At 37.0% G+C, this 21224-nt stretch overlaps 1 protein-coding gene across 1 annotated transcript in view; it reads right to left on the bottom strand.

Annotated features, from left to right (window-relative positions):
• The window catches only part of LOC142839845 (cadherin-related family member 4-like), an 85192-nt gene that overhangs the window by 23408 nt on the left and 40560 nt on the right, over positions 1-21224 (bottom strand). Inside the window, exons 14-16 of the mRNA XM_075956214.1 lie at positions 16583-16688; positions 15821-16042; positions 14891-15036 (exon numbers count right to left, since the gene is read on the bottom strand). Coding sequence (XP_075812329.1) covers positions 14891-15036; positions 15821-16042; positions 16583-16688 — 474 coding nt within the window. The remainder of the gene's footprint in view (positions 1-14890; positions 15037-15820; positions 16043-16582; positions 16689-21224) is intronic.

The raw sequence follows: 21224 nt of genomic DNA, 5'->3' as shown, positions 1-21224 counted from the left end.
GGTAGACGGGATAATTAGTTAAGTTAGAAAAGCTGACTAGAAACAAGCCAAACTAAGGCTGGTCATTCACAAGTAAGACTAAGTCTCCATGTATTTACCTGGGAACTGAGTGGGCAAGACCCAAAGAACAAGAGTAAAGAAAAGACAAGTGCATACGATAGAAGTAAAGACCGGACTTCCAAGTTGTCCTCTCAACTCCACAGGCACTCAGATGAATGCATACAATAAATAGATGTTCATTAAATTAAACATAAAGATAAAAACAAAAATTATGTGAAATTGAGAATTTCATGTCCATTTGTATTTAAAAGCTTGAGTAATAAAAAAAAAAAAAACTACGTAGTGTGATTAAAATCCCCAAAGCTAAAGTATGTACTGAGGCACATGAAAATAGACTCAAGTTTATAGACTGACGTTGTTAGGAAAAGTTCTCAATAGTGATGCTAATGCTGAAATTTATTAAGGTTTTAATTATTACCCATGATTGTCTCTTATGTTTTGTGAAGGGAGATCTGGACTTCTCGTTCTCTGGCTCCTCTGTGTTGCCTGACATTCCCGAGGGCTTTAGCACAGGAAAGTCCTAGCGGCAAACTACCAAGCAATACCCACAACCCACAGAAGGAAACCTTTTCCTGTGTTTTCATCCTGTGTTTACTGTTATATGGCTCAGTGTTTTGCTGTGTGTGTGTGTGAGAGAGAGAGAGAGAAGGAGAATTCAGCGTAATGTACTTTTAATGTTTTTATTTTTGCATCAATTCCAGTAATGTCCCATATGATCTTGTCTTCACTGCCAGGTAGCACTCCTCAGTAGGTGGCTCCAGTATGGTCCATGTCCTACCTGCCCCCTGGACTTTGAGTAGCCCAGGTAGAACGTATCCGGTCAAGCCAGCTGTCTTACCAAGTGCTGCCTCTGAATCTGCAGAGCAGGCTGGTTCCTTCTTCTGAGTTTGCTTTGCATTCTTTATCTTTTTCCCTTTGTTTGAACTCACATTCTGCCTGCCTCGCCTTCCCGAGTGCTAGGCTTTGCTCTTCCATTGACCGTGGCTGGCTGTAGCACAGATGACTGGCGTACTCTGCCTTCTGAGGTGTTTTCTATCCAAAAAGGAGGCTGTGTCACCATCTCACAGTGCCTTGTCACAGTGCCAGCTCATTGTCCTCCCTTACTGTGCCTTGAGGAGGTGCCTTTGTATTTCCACCACTGCTTTGGAAACACTTTACATTCCTTTTTAGCACCATTGTAGCTGGTCTGCTACTTTTTAATTCTTAATCGGATTCTGAATATTATATATTCAATAGTGCAATGTCTACTTTAGTTAGCAAAGTGATTATGGATATAATATATTCAGACAGATGTCTACAAAGTATAAATATATTGTCCTTTATATTAAATGTTGCTTATTTTTGTAAATGGGCTTCAATTTTCTTCATTCCTTCTTAATTGTTTCCTGGGTAATTTTTTGCCACTGAGAAAAATGTAATATGTAACTCAAAACAAGTAGAAAAAAAAGGTCATCAGAAAAGGAGAAAAATGTAGAAAAGGAAATATAAGCATAGCTGGTAATGTGTTAAATAAGATAATAGAATAAATTATGAATACAATAACAACACTAGTGAATGTAAAGACAAATACAAGAATAATATTAAATCATAAACCATAAAATTACAAGAAAATTGTTTAAAGGCAAAAATATAAGTATATGGGTTAAAAAGTAAAAAATAAAAGAAAGAAAAAGAAATAAACAAAAATGACAGAACAGTATTATCATAAAAATAGTTGGGTGTATTCACAACTCTCAGCCAATTTGTCATTTAGATGAATATCACTGTAAATTGCCAGTGATCATCACAAAGCTATGAAGAAAGGCAAGCTAAATGCCAGTGGTTAGAATAAAATAGTGATAGCAGCAAATGATGAAAAAATGAAATTGATTTCTTGTACTTCATAGATGGGTATAAAGTAATCCAACCACCTTGGGAAAATTGTGAAGAGTTTTCTGATACCCAAGAAGACAGTTTTGGGTGTGTCTGTGAATTTAACAGATGAGTTTCACAGATCCTAAGCCTGAGCATCTGAGATCAAACCCCAGAACCACATAGTAGGAGAGAACCAGCTCCCAAAAGTGTCCCTCTGACCTCCACATGGAAATGATGGCATGTGCCATGCTCAGACATGTAGGCACACACAAAATAAATAGGTAAAGAAATAAAAGTTCATCTGCAAGGGGATAGTTCTCCAAACAGAAACAACGCTCTCTTTGATGTTCCTATGGAGGCCATCTGCAACTTAAATTTGCTGCCATCTAACAGCATTACTTGAAAAAGAAAACACAAATTAAAATTTTATATACTACAAAATCTAATAATGTATGCCTTATTCTTCTGTCTCTGTCTTTCTCTGTTGCTGTTTCTTGGTCTTGCCCTTTCTCTCCCTCTCTTTCTCTCTCTCCTCAATTTTCCTTTTTGCAAGTAACAAGACAGTGTAGGAAGTTGTGTAAGATTTGCAAGAAAAGTTAGAAAAGGTCCTTGAAACACTCGTCAGATCCCCCACTTCAATTCAGTCATACTTTTTGGAAGTCAGGATAAAAGACTGGAATATATCCCTTAACTGGCACAGTGGGATTCAAAACTCATTCCTTTATTATGTTTTTCTTCTTAGTTTATGGGATCAGTTTCCCATATGGTATTTGTAGTACTTACAGGAAAGTTTGTATGTTGGCTTTCTCCCTTGTAAAACATATGTTCTTGAGTTTTTGGACTCTGCGTGTACATCCTCAGTCCCAGAGGACATCCAGGGGCCGTTTTCATGTTATCTCCGTGGTCTAAGCACACACTACCTCTAGCCTCAGTCTGGGCTTTCACTACTCAAGAAGCCTTTTGTTCCGGGTGGGCACAGACCTGATTTTCTTTGTCTTTTTTTTTCTTTTAAACTCATTCTAACCATTTCTGAGCCAAATAGCAACAACAACAACAACAAATTAATATAGTTCCCACCCTTCTTTTTGTTGTCGCTGCAGTGATTTGCTGAGCTGGAAAAATGACAAGCAGAGTAGTTCATATTAAACAACAGCAACGTTGGAATGGAATTAAGCTCATTTACAGTGTAAAAAATAACAGAAATAAAAAGCAGTCCCCTTCAGGGTTTGTTTCTGCATTTTCCTGTTTTGGCCAAAGAAGACAGAGAAGCCTCTGAAAAGCTCTCCTGTGGGTAGACCATCCAATGTTGCTGTCATCCCAGTGTTCAGAATCTCAGGAGGAATCTTGGTTTCCACGGCAAGTGTAGTTACATGTCTGCCACGCTGCTCGAATACAAGATGGTATGGATGTTGACAGACAGAGAAACGGCGCTGCAGCCAACACAAGAGTGTCTGCTAATCATAACCTGGAACTCGCTTTGTTATGGTCTGGCCGACTTCCAAGGATCAAACCAAAGTAAAAATAGTAACACTACTGGGGATTCTTGAGCAGTCCTTGGTCCCAGTCTGTCGCAGGTCCCCTTAGCTTTCCAAAACTAAGCTGCAGATTGTTTCTTCATTTTCAGAATACAGCCCCATTTATTTTAATAAAGTCATCTTGGGTTTTCAAGAATAAGTTCCTTAGATTTTTAGCCCTTAAAATAAAATTGCAATAGTATGTACCTATTGCATCTTTCCTAACACATGATTTCTTATATAAGTAGCATCCATTCACCTACTCAAGAGCATCCCACTTGGTTCTAAATTGAACGGTTATAAACAGAGATGCTGTAAACATCAAAACACCAGCTTTGAGGTGGCCAAGCAACTCCAGTTAACTAAACTAAATGTTATTGAGCATTCCTTCCAGGTGGTGCTACTGAATATTCTTATTTCATTAGAAAATGTTGAACTTTTCTAGAGTAGACACACAGCTTTGACCGCTCGTAAGGACCACAAGAGCCTGATGTTCTACAGCTTTGACAACATTTGGGGGTGCCAGTGTTTCTATCCTTACCATTTAAATGTATATCTATTAGTCTTTCATTATAGTTTTAATATTTAAGTTTGTGTGATCACACTGTTGGGAAGATTGTTTTATGCTTACTTCCACCTACAAATCGTTAGTAAAATATCTGCTCAAGATTTTCGTGTCTGTTGCCATTCATGCCTTGTTAAACTATCTTTTGCAGTTTTGGAATACGTTGGACAATAGTCTTAGAGCAGGCAGGGCTCTTACAAATATTATCTCTCACCCTGTAGCTCTTCTTTAAGTTTTTGGACATCGCCTTTGAGAAGCAGAACTAATGACTTTTGGTGAAGCTCGGTTGGTCAGCACTTCCTTGTGTCCCATGTCCAGGCTGTATCTTTAAAATTGGTACTAACAGTACCCCCGAATTCTTCTACAGTTCCTAGAAGTTTTACTTTTAGATGTCAAACCATACAGAATAAAGGCTCTCAAGAGCATGAGGTCTTCGCCCGGCCTCACTCCAACGCTACTTACTGTCTTTGCTGAGTACTTTGGCTTTGTGCTATTTATTTCTTTGTTTTTTCATAATAGGACACCATCTTCATTATTACGGATTTATATTTTTTTTTTGAGCCAGCACTTCACACAACAGCTTTGTAGACTAAGCCAGCCCCAAATTCATGGAAATCCTCCTTGTTGGGTCTCCCAGGTGATGGAATTAGAGGCATAAGCCACCAGACCCTGCTGCATTGTCATAAAGATTTAGTTCATATCCTTCAGTGTTTCATCCAGAGTCTTTGACTCTTCCAAATTGCTTGTCAGTATCCCTAAAGCAAATATGTGAAGTTTTTATTGGATTGTATTGATTCTTTGGAGCAAGTTGTAAATAACTGATATGCTAAGAATATTAAGTCTTCTCTCTGTGAACATGAAATAGTTCTTCATGCAGTTCTTTTTATTTTCTTCATTCGAATTTTTAAATTTTCTTCATATATACATTGGACCTATTTAGTTATCTTTATACATAATATTTCATTTCCTTGAATTTTTATGTGAATAATATTATATTTATGATTTCAAATTCTACTTGCTCCAGGTAGATTATTAAAAAAATAAATTTCAGAATATTATACTAATATCTGGTGAGCTTTTTATAATATATTCCAACTCTAGGACTCAATTTACTCTTTTATACATTCCAAATATAAAAATAGCTCACACAAACAAAAGCAATTTTATATTCATTCCTCCTTGTGGTAACTAAGATTTCTACTGTAATGTCAAAACTAAGAAGAGAAGTTACATCCTTAAGCTATTAAGTAAAATATTAGTTTGAAAATATTTTGTTTATTAGATATATTCCTTCAGGTAAAAAAATTTCTCTAGTCCTACTTTGTTTAGAATATTCATCATGAAACAGGGTCTGATTTTATCAGATGTTTTTCATTTTCTGTCTTAGGGTTGCTTTGAAGAGACACCATGATCATGGCAAATATTATAAAGAAAAATATTTAATTGGCATGGCTTACAGTTTCAGAGATTTAATTCATTATCATCACGATGGGACATAGCAGTGTGCAGGCAGACATGGTGCTGGAGAAGGAGCTGCGAGTTCTATATCTTGATTCACGGGGAGCAGAAATGAAGTCTGTCACAATGGGTGTGGCCTGAGCATATATTAGACCTTATAGCCTGATTCATACTGGTACATTTCCTCCAACAAGGCCACACCTACTCCAACAAGGATGTACCTCCTAATAGTACCACTTTACATGAGCTAAACATTCAAACACATCCAAACCACCACACCATCTATTGGTGTAATTGTGCCAATTGGACTTGTCTAGAGTAGACATATAGTATATAATACCTATAATATAAATATTACATAGGTATAATAGATTATAAAAACATTCAACTATGTTTGTATACCAAGAATAATTACATGATCATGATGTATGAGTATCTCTGCAAATTTTTGAAATGATTTGCTATATTTGACTGTAGATGCTTGCATCTACATTCATGAAAAGCAGTGGTCTGTCATTTTTCTGATATTTTTCATCTGTATCTTACAGGTAATTTTGCTAAGTTCATTTTTTTCCTGTTCATAAACAGAATATATAATTCTTATGAAGTGCTCCTTCCGCTATTGTCCAAAACCTAGACAGGAATGCTGATAATATTTTCAATTACAAACAAGACAGGGGCCTCTATATGCTCTGAATGCAAGAAATGGTTTATGAAGGCACAGCATTTCTCTATATCATCTTTGAACCTATAGGATACAATAAGGATCAGAAATATCTTCTCTTTAGGAAAAAAAAAACATTTTGCTGATGGTATAGTACTTTGAGCATATGTTTTCAAGGTTGAGAGGTGCTAATTTCTCACTTATAAGAGAAATTTATCCAATTTATTTATTCAATCACCAGGTAAATGCTAAGTATCAAAATATTGTTTGATGGGAATAATAAAAAATGAAATCTAATCATTTGTTTTTGTTTATTTATATTGCCTCTTTTTCCTTTCTGTGCTCACTGTGTAACCATAGATGGTATATAGTTGATCTTAGTGCCTCTCTCTCTCTCTTTCTCTCTCTGCAAATTTCTGCAATGTTCTTTCCTTTGCAAGATCTGGATAAGCAAAATCTAGTCACCCCAGATTTTAGAACTATTTCTTTGATATCCCACGAGGTTCTAGAGATAATTGCTTAAATAATTTTTGACATTCAATGCGTACATATTCAAAGCTTCATTTTAACTTGAACACATTATTGTTTCTTTGGACATTGACAGTCACCTAGTTTTACAAGTTCTACAAACTTTGCCTTTTTAAAGTGTTCACAGGTATTTATATATTTGAGGCCACCAGTCATGTCTCTTGATATTATTTTAAACTCCCCTTTCAATAGAGCAGTTGACTAAGATGGCATATGTAATATGTAGGCTGATTTCTGTCCCTCCAAAAACATTTCATTTTGTATTCTTAAGTGATACAACCTGAAATCATGTTCGAATGATGTTGGAATTTAGTCCAATATGTCCTTCCTTCATATAAAAAATTTCATTATTTAGTTTTGATTTTCTTTTTTCTTGCTTTAAGTCTTTGGTTATTTCCTTTTTTTGAAATATAGAGAGATGGAGTGGGAAGACCATAAACTGGATTCATAGATGGGATCCAGGAGTAGTTGGGAATCGGAAAAAATCATACTCAGAATATATCATATGAAAAAGTTAAATATAAAAAGACAGAACATAGATTAAAAAGAGAGAGATTGGAATGATATGTTTCAGAGCTCACTGATTATTAATGTCTTTCAGCAGAAGTTAGAAGAAAAATTTAGAATATAGTATTCCCTAAAACATTCTCAGAAAACACTGCTTACTATCACCTTGAGATGTCAACTCTCAAAAGATAGAATACATTGCTGTTTTAATATACCTCGTTCCTGTCACTTTGTTTTGGAAGCCCTAGAAAACTCGGAAGTCATCAACTAAATTCAGTATCGGAGTTAATTAGTGCATAAACTCAATACAGCTATAGAAATGCCAAGGCATTATTACAAAATAATTAATACAAAAAAATAAATCCAATCTCCTAAGTCCACCATGTAATTGAAAGAGTTAAAACTAACATATATAAAACTAATATTTTATTTTTTTTTCTGTTTTAGTTTTTTTATTTTTTATTGAGAAAAAAAGTTTCTGCCTCCTCCCAGCCTCCCATTTCCCTCCCCATCCTCCTGCCCCTCTCCCCCTCCCCCTCCCCCTCCCCCCACTCCTCTCCCCCTCCTTCTCCAGTCCGAAGAGCAGTTAGGTTCCCTGCCCTGTGGAAAGTCCAAGGTCCTTCCCCCTTCGTCCAGGTCTAGTAAGGTGAACATCCAAACTGGCTAGGCTCCCACAAAGCCAGAACATGAAGTAGGATCAAAACCATTGTCCTTGGCTTCTCATCAGCCCTCATTGTTCACCATGTTCAGAGAGTCTGGTTTTGGGGTTTCTTTTTTTTTTTTTTTTCCAGTGAGTTTCTATTTCAGAGAGCTTCTTTTTTTTTTAAATTTATTTATTTATTAAAGATTTCTGTCTCTTCCCCGCCACCGCCTCCCATTTCCCTCCCCCTCCCCCAATTAAGTCTCCCCCCAGCCCGAAAAGCAATCAGGGTTCCCTGTCCTGTGGGAAGTCCAAGGAACCCCCACCTCCATCCAGGTCTAGTAAGTTGAGCATCCAAACTGCCTAGGCTCCCACAAAGCCAGTGCGTGCAGTAGGATCAGAAACCCATTGCCATTGTTCTTGAGTTCTCAGTAGTCCTCATTGTCCGCTATGTTCAGAGAGTCTGGTTTTATCCCAGGCTTTTCCAGACCCAGGCCAGCTGGCCTTGGTGAGTTCCCGATAGAACATCCCCATTGTCTCAGTGTGTGGGTGCACCCCTTGCGGTCCTGAGTTCCTTGCTCGTGCTCTCTCTCCTTCTGCTCCTGATTTGGACCTTGAGATTTCAGTCCTGTGCTCCTATTTGGGTCTCTGTCTCTGTCTCCTTTCATCGCTTGCTGAAGGTTAATATTCAGGAGGATGCCTATATGTTTTTCTTTGGGTTCTCCTTATTTAGCTTCTCTAGGATCACTAATTATAAGCTCAATGTCCTTGGTTTATGGCTAGAAACCAAATATGAGTGAGTACATCCCATGTTCCTCTTTTTGGGTCTGGCTTACCTCACTCAGGATAGTGTTTTCTATTTCCATCCATTTGTATGCAAAATTCATGAAGTCCTTGTTTTTTATTGCTGAGTAGTACTCTAATATGTATAAATTCCATACTTTCTTCATCCATTCTTCCATTGAAGGGCATCTAGGTTGTTTCCAGGTTCTGGCTATCACAAACAATGCTGCTATGAACATTGTAGAGCATATACTTTTGTTGTATGATAAGGCCTTTCTTGGGTATATTCCCAAGAGTGGTATTGCTGGGTCCAGGGGTAAGTTGATCCCGAATTTCCTGAGAAACCGCCATACTGCCTTCCAAAGTGGTTGCACAAGTTTGCAATCCCACCAGCAATGGATGAGTGTACCCCTTTCTCCACAACCTCTCCAACAAAGGCTATCATTGGTATTTTTGATTTTAGCCATTCTGACAGGTGTAAGATGGTATCTTAAAGTTGTCTTGATTTGCATTTCCCTGATCGCTAAGGAAGTTGAGCATGACCTTAAACTAATATTTTATAAGTTCTATTTAGGAAACAAATATCCAAGTTGATATTTTCAAATGTATTATATATGTTTTCATTGTTCTTAATTTGCTGAAATTTGAATGTAATAAAGAATATTGGGAGTGGAACACATGCTCTGTGAATAGAGACGGTGGAGAAGAAAATAAGGTGTACAGATAGGGTTAGGCAAATCAGGAAACATACAGAAACTGACCACTTCATAACATTATTGAAAATCATATATTTAATAAAACTGTAACAGATACCCAGTAAATGACTAGATAATGCTGGAGTTTGCAAAGGAAAGAGAGAGAGGCACTAAGATCAACATATACCATCTACATCTACATATGAGCTCAAGATCTACAAGAAAGAAAAAATATAAATAAACAAAAACCATGCAAATTATGGTCATTTCTGTTGGTTTCTTACTCAAACTAGCTGGTAAGGCCCTACTGCAGAAGAATGAGAAGCCTTCTGTACCTGAGGCTGGAAGTTGCTATTCAGGCAGCTTGGAGGGAGAGACAGTAAGGTCTTCCCCAGCCTTAGACATTGTATACTACAACAGCAATTTGCTAAGCAAGAGGGGCTTACTGACACAATAGTCAGGTGACTGCTATGGGAATAACTTCTTGATTTCTGATTGGATGGGGAACATTCTTCCTAGGCATATGTTCATGTCTGTTACTGTGGACTTGCTCAAGGGCCTCAGAAATCATAAAAGCGAGGGATGAACTGAATACTTCTGTTTTATTAAGTGGACATATGGCTAAACTGCTTTCTAAATATCTATTTTTATAACTGTAAACTAGTGTTTTCATCAGCCTTGATCAAAGGAACTTTGCAGAGAATGTCATTAATGCAGAGGCTCATGGTTGCTTGAGTTACAGAGAACAAGTAAGTGTTGTGTGCTCTACGGGACATCCTTATAGCCTCCTCCAAGACACAGGGCGAACCTTGGGAAAGAACACACAAAAAAATAGAGGGCAAAATGATCAGAAGTATAGCTAGTAAATGCTGGTCTGTGAGTATGATATGGCTGAATACTCAAATTTGCATCAGTTACGGTCACAGCCTTCACAAGACTGAGCCTGCGAACATTCGGTCATAGATAGAAGAGGGGATCTAGGTCCCTGTCCTGTGCAGGGTTATGAATGGCAGTGGAGGGTCACTAGAGGAAAGGAAGTCATCATTGCTGTGTTACTCATGCTTCAATAGGTACATTCGCAGCTGTTCCCACATAAGAGACCCTGATTAAACCCAATGGATCAACTTGGAGCAAGCAAGCGAACAAACAAAATAAAAACAAAATAAGAACCAAACAACCAAACAAAAACAACTAACCAATGACACTAAGATAAGAGAAGACTCGGGGCAGAAGATGGTGGGAGGGAGAGGTACGAGATGATAGAGAGAGGCATGTAATCAAAATTACATGGATTAAATTGTCAAAGAATAAGTTAATTAAAAGATCCTTCATTCCTTTTTATAATTCTTTGTAGGGAATCATGTCTGTGATTAATTCTAACCTTCATTTGCTGATGAACTAACTCTGGGCAGAATTTTAAATGCTAGCCAGGAAATACCATTTTATGTTCATCTTTGTATCATGGTTTTATTTGAAGTAATCATCAGATTCTGTCTTACTTGATAGACAGAGAGGTACAAATGTACGTGCTTAAATCTTCCCCATTTATGTTTGTGCATTTGCTTTTCGAATATAATCAAGGAAACACATTGTATTAATATAATTATACATGGTAAACTTGAGTTATCATAACTTGAACAAGTCTTTCACTAAAAATAATAGATGAAAGTCAGAAAGAATGCTTATTGGAGACAGTTGGTCTTAAGGAGTGATGAAGTGGGTCTGAGTTTCCATTATGTACATGGGAGAAGAAATGCAGTTCTGTTCAATATTCTCTAGCTCTAATATTCTCCTTCTTGTGATAACATTTAGGGTTCAGGGCATTTATTCTACTCAAACTTTCTTGCCACACTTCCAATATATACTATTGTAGGTAAATATTTAAGGAAATACTTTGATAATTAGATAATGAGAAAAGATATATGAGAAAGATTTCTGTCTTCAAGGGCTTAAGAACATAATAAATTAAAATTACTCTATTATAATTTAATTCAGAAGGATCTAAATTATATATAAACCTGGGGACACTGAAAAGAACGATTACTATGAAACTCAGAAAATACCACGATGTTTGGGGTTTCTGTTGTCTCCTTCAGCATGCATTCCTTTTCCCATCCAAATGTGATCTTACACAACTTATAAAGAAAATCTGCAGTAGGTTAGCTCTTTATGCTATATTTTAAAATTCCCCAAACTCTGCCATTCTTAGCACATGAAAGATATTGATTTATAGTTTTTACAGTTTAAGTTTCTTATTAACATAAACAATTCAAGGAACCGTGTGCTCTAAAAGGTACCCAAGATGGGGAACATTTCTGCTCTAGTTTTAATCCACAATCTGTAAAATCAAGAACATTTTAAACATGTTTATCAGTCATAGCTAAATAGTTTCTAGCTTTTATTTTATGGAAAAAATGATGAAAACCTCATCCTGATAAAATACGTTGTGCCAATAGAAAAACAACGCCAATGGGGTGTTTCTCCATCTGTGGAGTGATCCTTGTTTGTTTACAAAAGATGTGTACAGTATTCGCTATGAGATTCGGAGTGCTTTACAGAGAGTTAGGTTTAAAATCCAGTTATGCTGAGGGATTACATAGTGTATCCTCAGCATTTTATGATGAAGAAACAGTTTAAAATGTTTCAATAGCCTGTCCTATTTCCCCAATAGTAAGCGGGAAGGCTGGAATTCAAACCCAAGTTAAGCCTTTTAAATCTTCACCCCTTGCAGGAACAATGGGTATAAGTGAAATTAGATGGCGTGTTCCCACTCAACATGGGCATATAGTTCCTATCATACAGATTCACAGGTTCCGGAGCTAACAGATCCAACTTAAAGATCTCTCTGTGCGTGTGTGTGTGTGTGTGTGTGTGTGTGTGTGTGTGTGTGTGTGTGTGTATTTCACTAGCAGAAACGTACAATGTATGGGCAAACCTTCCCACTTCAGAGGGTTATTTCTGTTTAAAAGAAAAGTTAGTAAAACTCCCCTTCTAAACAGGTAGCTCCCCCTAAAGCCACACCAATTTTGTGTGGACATTGCATGCTGTCAGACTAATGGCTTCTTAGTCTGACAGACAGAATGAGTTTTGAGCCTGTGACTACTCTTTACAGACAATCATTTCTTTTAGCCATTATTCAATTATTATTTGAGATGTAAAGAGAATGGCAAACCTTTGCATGTTCCAGAAACGGAGCATGCATCTGGCTGGGGAGAGCCGCTGTACTTAAGTCTGGAAACAAAGGGCATATGTTTGGTAACAATTCCTTCAAAAAGAATCACGAGAAAGACAGTGATGATTTAGAAACTATCCTCCGAGGAAATCGATCACGCTCTTTGCAGGAGACAAAACAGCCTTCAGTTTTGTGTGCAAATTCTTGTCAGCAAGTACATTATGGTGTAATACACAATATATGATCATACTATGAGATGATTTTTGCTTGGGGATTTTTTTTTCATTTTTACTTTGTTTTGCTTTTACTTGATTCAAAGCCTCGACTTTGGCTTGCTTCAGACTCTGGCAGACACGCTATTGGTATACAGCTTGATTTGCTTACCTTGAGTGTTAGGGATACAAATCTTTGGTCTTTGGGAGACAAGAATAGTGTCTTTTAGGGATTTTATTGCTCCGAGGATAGGCTCTTTTTATCAGTTTTCCAACATGAGTTGTTGAGTTATTCTACCTATTTATATACTAATTCATTGCTTAACCTCCTTCCATTTACCTATCCATATGTTTTCTAAGGATGTAGATTAAAATTATATCTTTCAAATATTTTTTCAAGCCTCCATGGGCTGCCATAACAAAATACAAAAGCCTGCCTGGCTGAAAGAACAGAAATCGACTTTCAGCAGTCATAGACAGTGATCTGTTGGGGCATCTGTTCCAGCGAGTACTTGCTCCAGTCGGATTTTCTCAGGATGTCTACAGAGTGGAGAAAGTATACTCCCTGCAGAGATCATTTTTCTCTGAGTATACTAATCCCATCAGACCGGACACCACCTTCCTGTTTCCACTTACCCAACGACCTCCTAGTACGAACGCAAATAACTCCAAACAAATCACACTGGAGATCAAAACTCAACCTAGAAACCTGGGTGTGTACAGCCATTCAGTCCAAAAGAAAACTAAGTTTTCAGTTCACAAAAAGCATAGATTTTTGTTAGTTCATCCTGACAAAATATAGATGCATTCTTATGCTTTGATTTAAGTAATAGAACCCAACTGCATTTATCTTCATTATGGGATTTAGTCTCTGTTAAAAATAAGAAACTATTTTCAAAACCTATGCTTTTAGAAATTTTGGCCTTCACTTACTTTCTGAATAAAATATTAGTAACTTTCAAACAATGTCCTCTGGAATATTTTCAGTTTAAAGGGTTTGCAATTCTAAGAAATGTACAATCTTGGCCTGATCTCACGATACCAAGTTGTTGTTGTTGTTTTTTTTTTTACCTGATTGTATCTCTCTAATTCCAATAAAGAAAGAACTAAGAGTGCTACATCAATGAAGAATATAGCAATCCTCCCTACTGGATCTTAGGCATGTCCTGTAGAACGCAATGGCAGTAGCAGGTTTAGAAGTGCTCTCAATTCGGTCCTCTCCCAATAAAAAAAAAACTGCATGTATGAGTAGGCTAAGGTGTATTTCTGGAAACTTGTATCATCCAGAAGTTTCGTTAGTTCATTACATCCTGAGTCATGGTAAAAAGCATTAAAGTCACTTCATTAAATTTCTCTCTAAAAAGAGTTTGGCTCGGTTTGTTGCGTTTTCCAGTCATAACGAGGCTGTAGTGGGGAACTACAGCATGATGCCATAGGCACCCCTGAGAGGTTCAGCCCACCACAGCACATGTGAAAATATTCGCCTCAAAGCATCATGCAAAGGCTCTACTCAATGTCTGCGGCTTTAAGTCACCATTTGTTTAGAAATTCCTGCCTTTTCTCTGCCATCCAGGGTAGAGAAAATCTTACAGTTTTCAAACAGTGAAAAGAATACAATAGCTTGAAAAAAAGGGAGTCTGGCTTTATCTATAAAAAAATAATTCATATTTCTGCACACTTCCACCAATAAAAGTGATGTATTTGATTATATTGATGTAAAACTCAAACACGTCAGGTCAACTAAATTCTCACAGTGATTATTTAAAAGTCTTTGTGTCTATACTTCATGGTACGAAATTCTGACTGATATGTTGGTCTCTACTACGTAAAATATGAAGGTAATTCCACACCAAAAGTAAGATATGGAAAATACATTAAGATGAACAAATACCCAAATTAAAGTACATCAGAGTAGCCTCCAAAATCTTTTAACTATGTTTATCTGTTTACAAAAATATTCTGTTATACAGTTATATTTCTAATAAATTAAGTGCAACTTGTGATACCAGGCTCTTTCTTCATACAAATTCTGATTTGGGATTCATTAACACAGTATTTTGCATGTACTGATAGTTTTACCATTGTTCGTTGCAGTTAAAAAGTAGTGAGACCACACATATCACGGTGAACTTAGGTCAACATCGAAAGACTCTACCAACCATTCCCCTCTCTTCATGTTCTGAGAGTATGTCTGTCTCTCAAGTGTCAAAAATACCTCCAGCATTGATGCATCCTTACCAGAACATGAATGGTCACCTGAGCAGTAGCGCTTCTCTGCCTGAGAGGGTCAGGGAGGGCATCATTGGCCACATCTGTGATTCTCACAGCTATCTTATACTGAGAAACTGCTTCCCTGTCTAGGGAATCCAACAACTTTATCATTCCTAAAACAAAACAGGGGAAAGGTTGTTACCTAGGTATCACTTAACAGTCTCAATCAATGCCATATTATAACCTATAGAAATGAAGTCTTTGTTACAGTAGAAAATAGAATTTACATGATATAATTGATTTTTGTTACATTTTCATATCCTTGCTTCCACAGTCGAATCATGCCAGATATTAATTCCTGCATTAGTCACCTACTGTACCTTCTTAGGCATTTGGAAGAACATGTGTGCGAAGGCTTTCTGAGCTTCAATATATCAAAGATCAAAGACTCAGTGCTCCCTCTGCGGTGGCTAAGAATTATGGATGCAGTTAACAAAGCAAGGTGAGCACTATATGGCTCAAGGGAAGGCTTCTGATGAAAAGTTTTCATCAGAATAAGCTGCCTTCCAAATGAGATGCTTATTTTTCATTTTAACTTCTCAGAGTTTTAGACATGAGTACACTGTGTTAGTGTCTTTTAAAGCTTTCACTATTGTTCCTCTGACTCCTTCCATATCCCTCTCGAGTTTATATCCTTTTCTTTTATAACTATTATTGTTGCGCATAAATACATACTTACATATTGCACTTAGATAGATTTATATGCATATACACATGTGCATATATACACAAATACATCTGTATGTATACAATCTACTGAATCCAATTAGTGTTACCTGCACGTATATGTGTTTAAAGTTGACCACTTAGGATTAGGAAACCTATCAGGGGCTTGGCCCTGGAGAAAAACCTATTCTCCTTTTTGTTATTAACTAATATCATTGCTTTTACAATTACCTGTATCTGGTTCAATGTAAAATTTGGGTGGTATTCCAAAGTTGCCTCCAACCATGGTATATTGTACATTGTTAAATGGCCAGTCTTCATCTGTATATGTAATTTTTCCAACTAGTGTATCAATTGGGCTATTTTCAAATACACTGAAGGTGAATGACGTCATAGTCCCAATAGGATTGAATTCATTTATACGGTTCACTCTTAATATGATTCTAATGATTGCTATGGAGAAAAAGTTCATGTGAGTAAACAGAGCGATGATATGTCCTCTTCAATAATTCTTATTTTTTTCTTCAAAGCAAACATATACTATATATTATATGTGTAGATTTCACAAACATATTTATGTTTTATTAGTAAATTATTTACTTTTAGTTATAGAATACTGAAAACTAAAAAGTACTTTATTGACAAATTTGTAATATTATACAATGTAGAATAAACTGATTCCTTGCTCAATATTTTAAACATGCAAATATTATAGGGAGATTATATTAAATAGTTTTTAAGTGGCTGCAAAGTTCTGTATTTAACATTTGGGAAGCATTATCTCAAATTAATTCTAGTTTTATCTTGGCTTTCAGTTTTTAAATAGTAATATACATGGGCTAAGTAAGCTAATTTACTGATAACTATTTAATGCATTATTATAACATATGGTTAGAGCATTTTAACTATAAAAATCTAAGAACTAATATTTAAGATGCTATGTATCTTATTTAATTCAAACTATTTTAAGATATTGAAGTTACAATTTCTTACTTGAGAGCACGGGAATTCCTTCATCAGAGACTCTTACAAACAATGTATATTTAAAGTCCATTCCTGCAAAAATGGTATTATCATAATCTAGATGTGTAGGTCCAATCTGCAAATGAAAAATAACATGCCTTCAGTTTTGTTTTGAGTACATGGCAATTTGGCCAATTATGGATCCAGAGAGAAGATAGTAAACCATTAAATAAAAGTGTACAGTACAATACTACAGTCTAGTTGAATATCCTATGAGCTACAAGGGCAAGCCATGTATGTAATTTTAGCTTAAAAAGTAACCATAACAAAAAATTTAAAACATACGTAATTAATTATAATGAATGTACTTTTATTCTATTCAGTCAACTTTATTTTAGGCAAATACTTTATTCGGGCGAGCATTTTTAAATTGGTATTGTTTCAAAAAGAAACAAACAGGAAAAATACTGAAGGCGAACGCAGTCATTTGTTAACAATAATCTTGTTGAGATCATCAGTTACTTCACAGTTGCAGTGCAACCAAGAAAAGTTCAGGTGTTCAAGGATGCGCTTAGACACTGGCTTCCACAGGAAAGTTTGAATGGTTCCTGGCTAGCTATCTCTACAAAGCTGCTCAGTAGAGTGCACCTAGCCCTCCATTGGCCATGGCATCATGAGAAAAATTGTACTTTTCTGCAGCACACCACGGTGCTGAAATATGATGAACCATCACTTACAGAAAATGGATTTTCAATTTATGAAATGTTCAATTTAGAAATGGTTAAATTGGAACTTAACTGATATTAAGTTAAGAGACATGTGAAATTACAGTTGTGCATTTAAGATATTTGCAATGACATTACAATAAATTTATGTCCTTTTTTCTAAAAACGAGTTAAATCCTGATTAGAATTAACAAGGATAATATCTCAAAAAACAAGACTAAATTAAGAACATCAAAACCAAGCCAATACAAAACTTGAGGATGACTCTCCTAAGGGGTCTGAGCATGCCATATTTTTGTCCTATAGCTTTACTCTCCTAGGATGGGTGCACAGGGCAGACAGAATGTCATCAGAATGTTTAATAACGGTAAATACACAGGCAAAGCAATCTAAAAGTCTTCCATCCACATATCTTGTGCAATCATATAATCCTCACAGTGCTCACAGCCTGGACTTCATCTGAGACTTTCCGAGAGCATAAGGAAAGCGCGTGATTGCTGCTGGCATCTCCAGCTTATCTGAGGTCCTTTCCATGCCATAGCCGTATCGATATTAGCTATTTTTCCTAACAATAAACATTAATTATTCTGGAAAATTGTGTGTAGCATTCAAGTGATTAGTTGGCATGGAAATACATTGCTTTTTAAAGATTCCACAATTTTCCAAGACTTACAAAAATAAAGAGCTATGAACATTAACCAACTGGAAGAGAAGGAGTTTCTTTAGAAATTAATGAAGATATTAGGTGGCATCTGAACTAAGCCCCTGTTAAAATTTTATAGTCTGTGTTCTAAGTAGATAAGGGCAGGTAAAATAAGTAACATCAAAGGCAGTAGCATCAATAACTCAATTAATTTGTAATGGTCATGCTCCACTAAAATTATTTCCTCTGGTAAGCCTAGTTGTGTTTTATCATACAAAAAGTAAAAAATAAAATGAACACGGGAAGGAATTATAGATACTGTAAGAAAATAACCAAGGCTAGTACAAACATTATAGAAATCCTATGTGTGACAGCAATAACACTGAAGGCCATTAGAGAATTATGACTCTCAGATTCAAAGTTTGAGATTTCAATATTCCTGAATGACAAGAAGTAAAGAATAGAATTTTTATTTTCCTCCAAACTACAAAATCATTTCTTTACATCTTGAAAAAATGTAAAATTGAGAGAAAAATCATTTCCTGGGCCAGGGTGCTCAAGGCTATTTCACACTTTGTCTTCTATGAGGTTCAGTCTATTTGGATTTATTGTGCAATCTTTGATTCACTTGGACTTGAATTTTGTGTACCGTGAGATATGGATCGCTTTGTGTTCTTTAAATGCTACCTCCAGTTAAACCAGCACCATTTGTTGAAGTTGCTTCCTTATTTCTATTGCATAATTTTGACTTCTTTTTGAAAATCAGTTGTCCATAATGTGTGAATTTACATCTGGGTCTTCAATTAGATTCCACTGGTGCACTGTCTGCTTTTTAATGCCAATACTATGTGGCTTTTGTTACTAAACAACTTTCTGAACAGGACACAAATAGTACAGGCACTAAGGACACAACTTAGTAATTGGGACCTCATGAAACTGCAAAGTTTCTGTAAGGCAAAGGACACCACCAATAGAACAAAATGGCAGCCTATGGAATGAGTAAAACCCTTCACAAACTTCACATCCAAGAGAGGACTGATTTCCAAAATATACAAAGAACTCAAGAAACTAGATATCATCAAACTAAAACAATCCAATTAAACAATGGAGTACAAATCTAAACAAAGAATTCCCAACAGAAGAATATCAACTGACTGAGAAAAACTTAAGGAGATGTTCAACATCCTTAGCTACCAGGGGAATACAAATCAAAATTTATTGGGAGCTGTGGAACCCCAGACCCTGAATTTCTTGTAAACAACTTATTATGCATGCAGCTGCTCTGAGCAAAACAGCTTGTTTTCCTGTGTTTGCAGCTGCTCTGAGCACGAGACCCTCAGGAGTTCCTGATGGCAGTGGAGTGGTTTCTGGTGGGTTTGGCTAGGTCATGGCCATCAATTAAGGATCCCTATATAAGCTTCCCTGAAACACAATAAAGGGGGCATTCTTGGAGCACTCAAGGATGACCTGTGTCCCTCTGTCTCTGTCTGTGTGTGTACATGTTTAAATCTCCAGCCCCTTTCCCAGCTCACTAACCATCCCTAAACAGGTATTAGCTACCTACAGGTGTAGTACCATAGTACACGTAGTACAGGTGCCACAGAACCGTATTACACTTAGTAGCACGAATGCTACACAAAATGACTCTGAGATTCCATCTTACTGCTGTCTGAATGGCTAAGATCAAAAACACAAATGTCAGCTCCTGCTGGAGAGGATGTGATGCAAGAGGAACACTTTTCCATTGCTGATGGAAGTACATACTTGTACAACTGCTTTGGAAGAAAATGCAACTGTTTCTCTGATAACTGGGACCACAAGACCCAGCTATACCACTCTTGGATTTATACCCAGAGAATGCTTAATCATGTCACAAAGACACTTGCTTAACTATGTTTATAGCAGATTTATTTGTAATAGCCCAAACCTGGAAACAACCTAGATGTCCCTCAACTGAGGAATGGATAAAGAAAATGTGGCACATTTTGCAATGGAGTATTACTCAGCTGTTAAAAACAATGACACTATGGTGGCGCACGCCTTTAATCTCAGCACTGGGGAGGCAGAGGCAGGCAGGTCTTTGTGAGTTCGAATCCAGCCTGGTCTACAAGAGCTAGTTCCAGCACAGGCACCAAAGCTACAGAGAAACCTTGTCTCAAAAACAAAATAAATAAATAAATAAAATTACAATGCCACCAGGGAGTTTAAAAGCAAATGGTTGGAACTAGAAAAAATCAATCTGAGTGAGGTAACACAAACCGAGAAAGACAAACAAGGTATGTACTCAAACATAAGTGGATATTAGCTGCAAAATAAAAGTTAACTGTGCTACAATCCACATACCCAGAGAAGCTAGATGAAAAGAAGGGCTCATGACAGGAAGCTCAGATTTCCCTGGGAATGGGAAATAGAAGATATTTTTATGCACACGCAGGTGGGGATGGAAACATGAGCAATCAGGTTGGAAGGTGTATGAAGGGGAAGAGGACTCAAAGAGCTTAATGGAAGGGGAGGGGAAGTTAGGTAAAAACATGGTATAACAAAATGATGAATCCACAAGGATCATCCCAGCTAATATTCCTAGCAATAGCAGAAACATAGCCTGAATGGCCATCTCCCTTAACCAGGCAAGATTTCAAGTGGGGGGAGTGGGAAACCAACCTAGCCACATCATCGTTGACCTTTAGACTGTCCTGTGATGGGATATGCTGGGGTATGGGTGACCTAGAGATTGAGGGAGTGGCCAACCAATGACCACTCTAGCCTAAAACCCATGCCAGGAGAGTAAGCCCACACCCGACACTGCCTGGAGCACCATGATCCATAAGCTGAATGGCCAGAGACCTAGGCTAGAACCAAACATGACTGGGGGAAAACAATGTCACTGTAATGATGTCTAAGAATATTTTGCTTTAAGCATAGATTGATGCCTAATTCAATTGTTTTCAGATTCTTCATCCAGAAACTGATGGAGAAAGATACAGATCTACAGTCAAACATTAGGTGGAGCTCGGAGAATCATGCAGAAGAGGGCCAGAAAGGATTGTAGAAGACAGAAGAGTCAAGGACACCACAAAAACACTCACAGAACCAACTCACTTTGGCTCATAGGGGCTCACAGAGACTGAACGGACAACCAGGGAGCCTGCATGGGACTGACCTAGGTCCTCTAAACATATGTGACAGTTGAACATATGTGCTTGGACTTTTTGTGGTACTCCTAAAAGTGGGCACAGGGGCTGTCTCTGACTCTGGGTTTGTTTTGTTGTTGTTGTTTGGTTGGTTTTTGGTTGGTTGGTTGGTT

The sequence above is a fragment of the Microtus pennsylvanicus genome, chromosome 22 (assembly GCF_037038515.1).
Source record: "Microtus pennsylvanicus isolate mMicPen1 chromosome 22, mMicPen1.hap1, whole genome shotgun sequence".
NCBI lineage: Eukaryota > Metazoa > Chordata > Mammalia > Rodentia > Cricetidae > Microtus > Microtus pennsylvanicus.
This window is presented reverse-complemented; position numbering and strand designations above follow the sequence as displayed.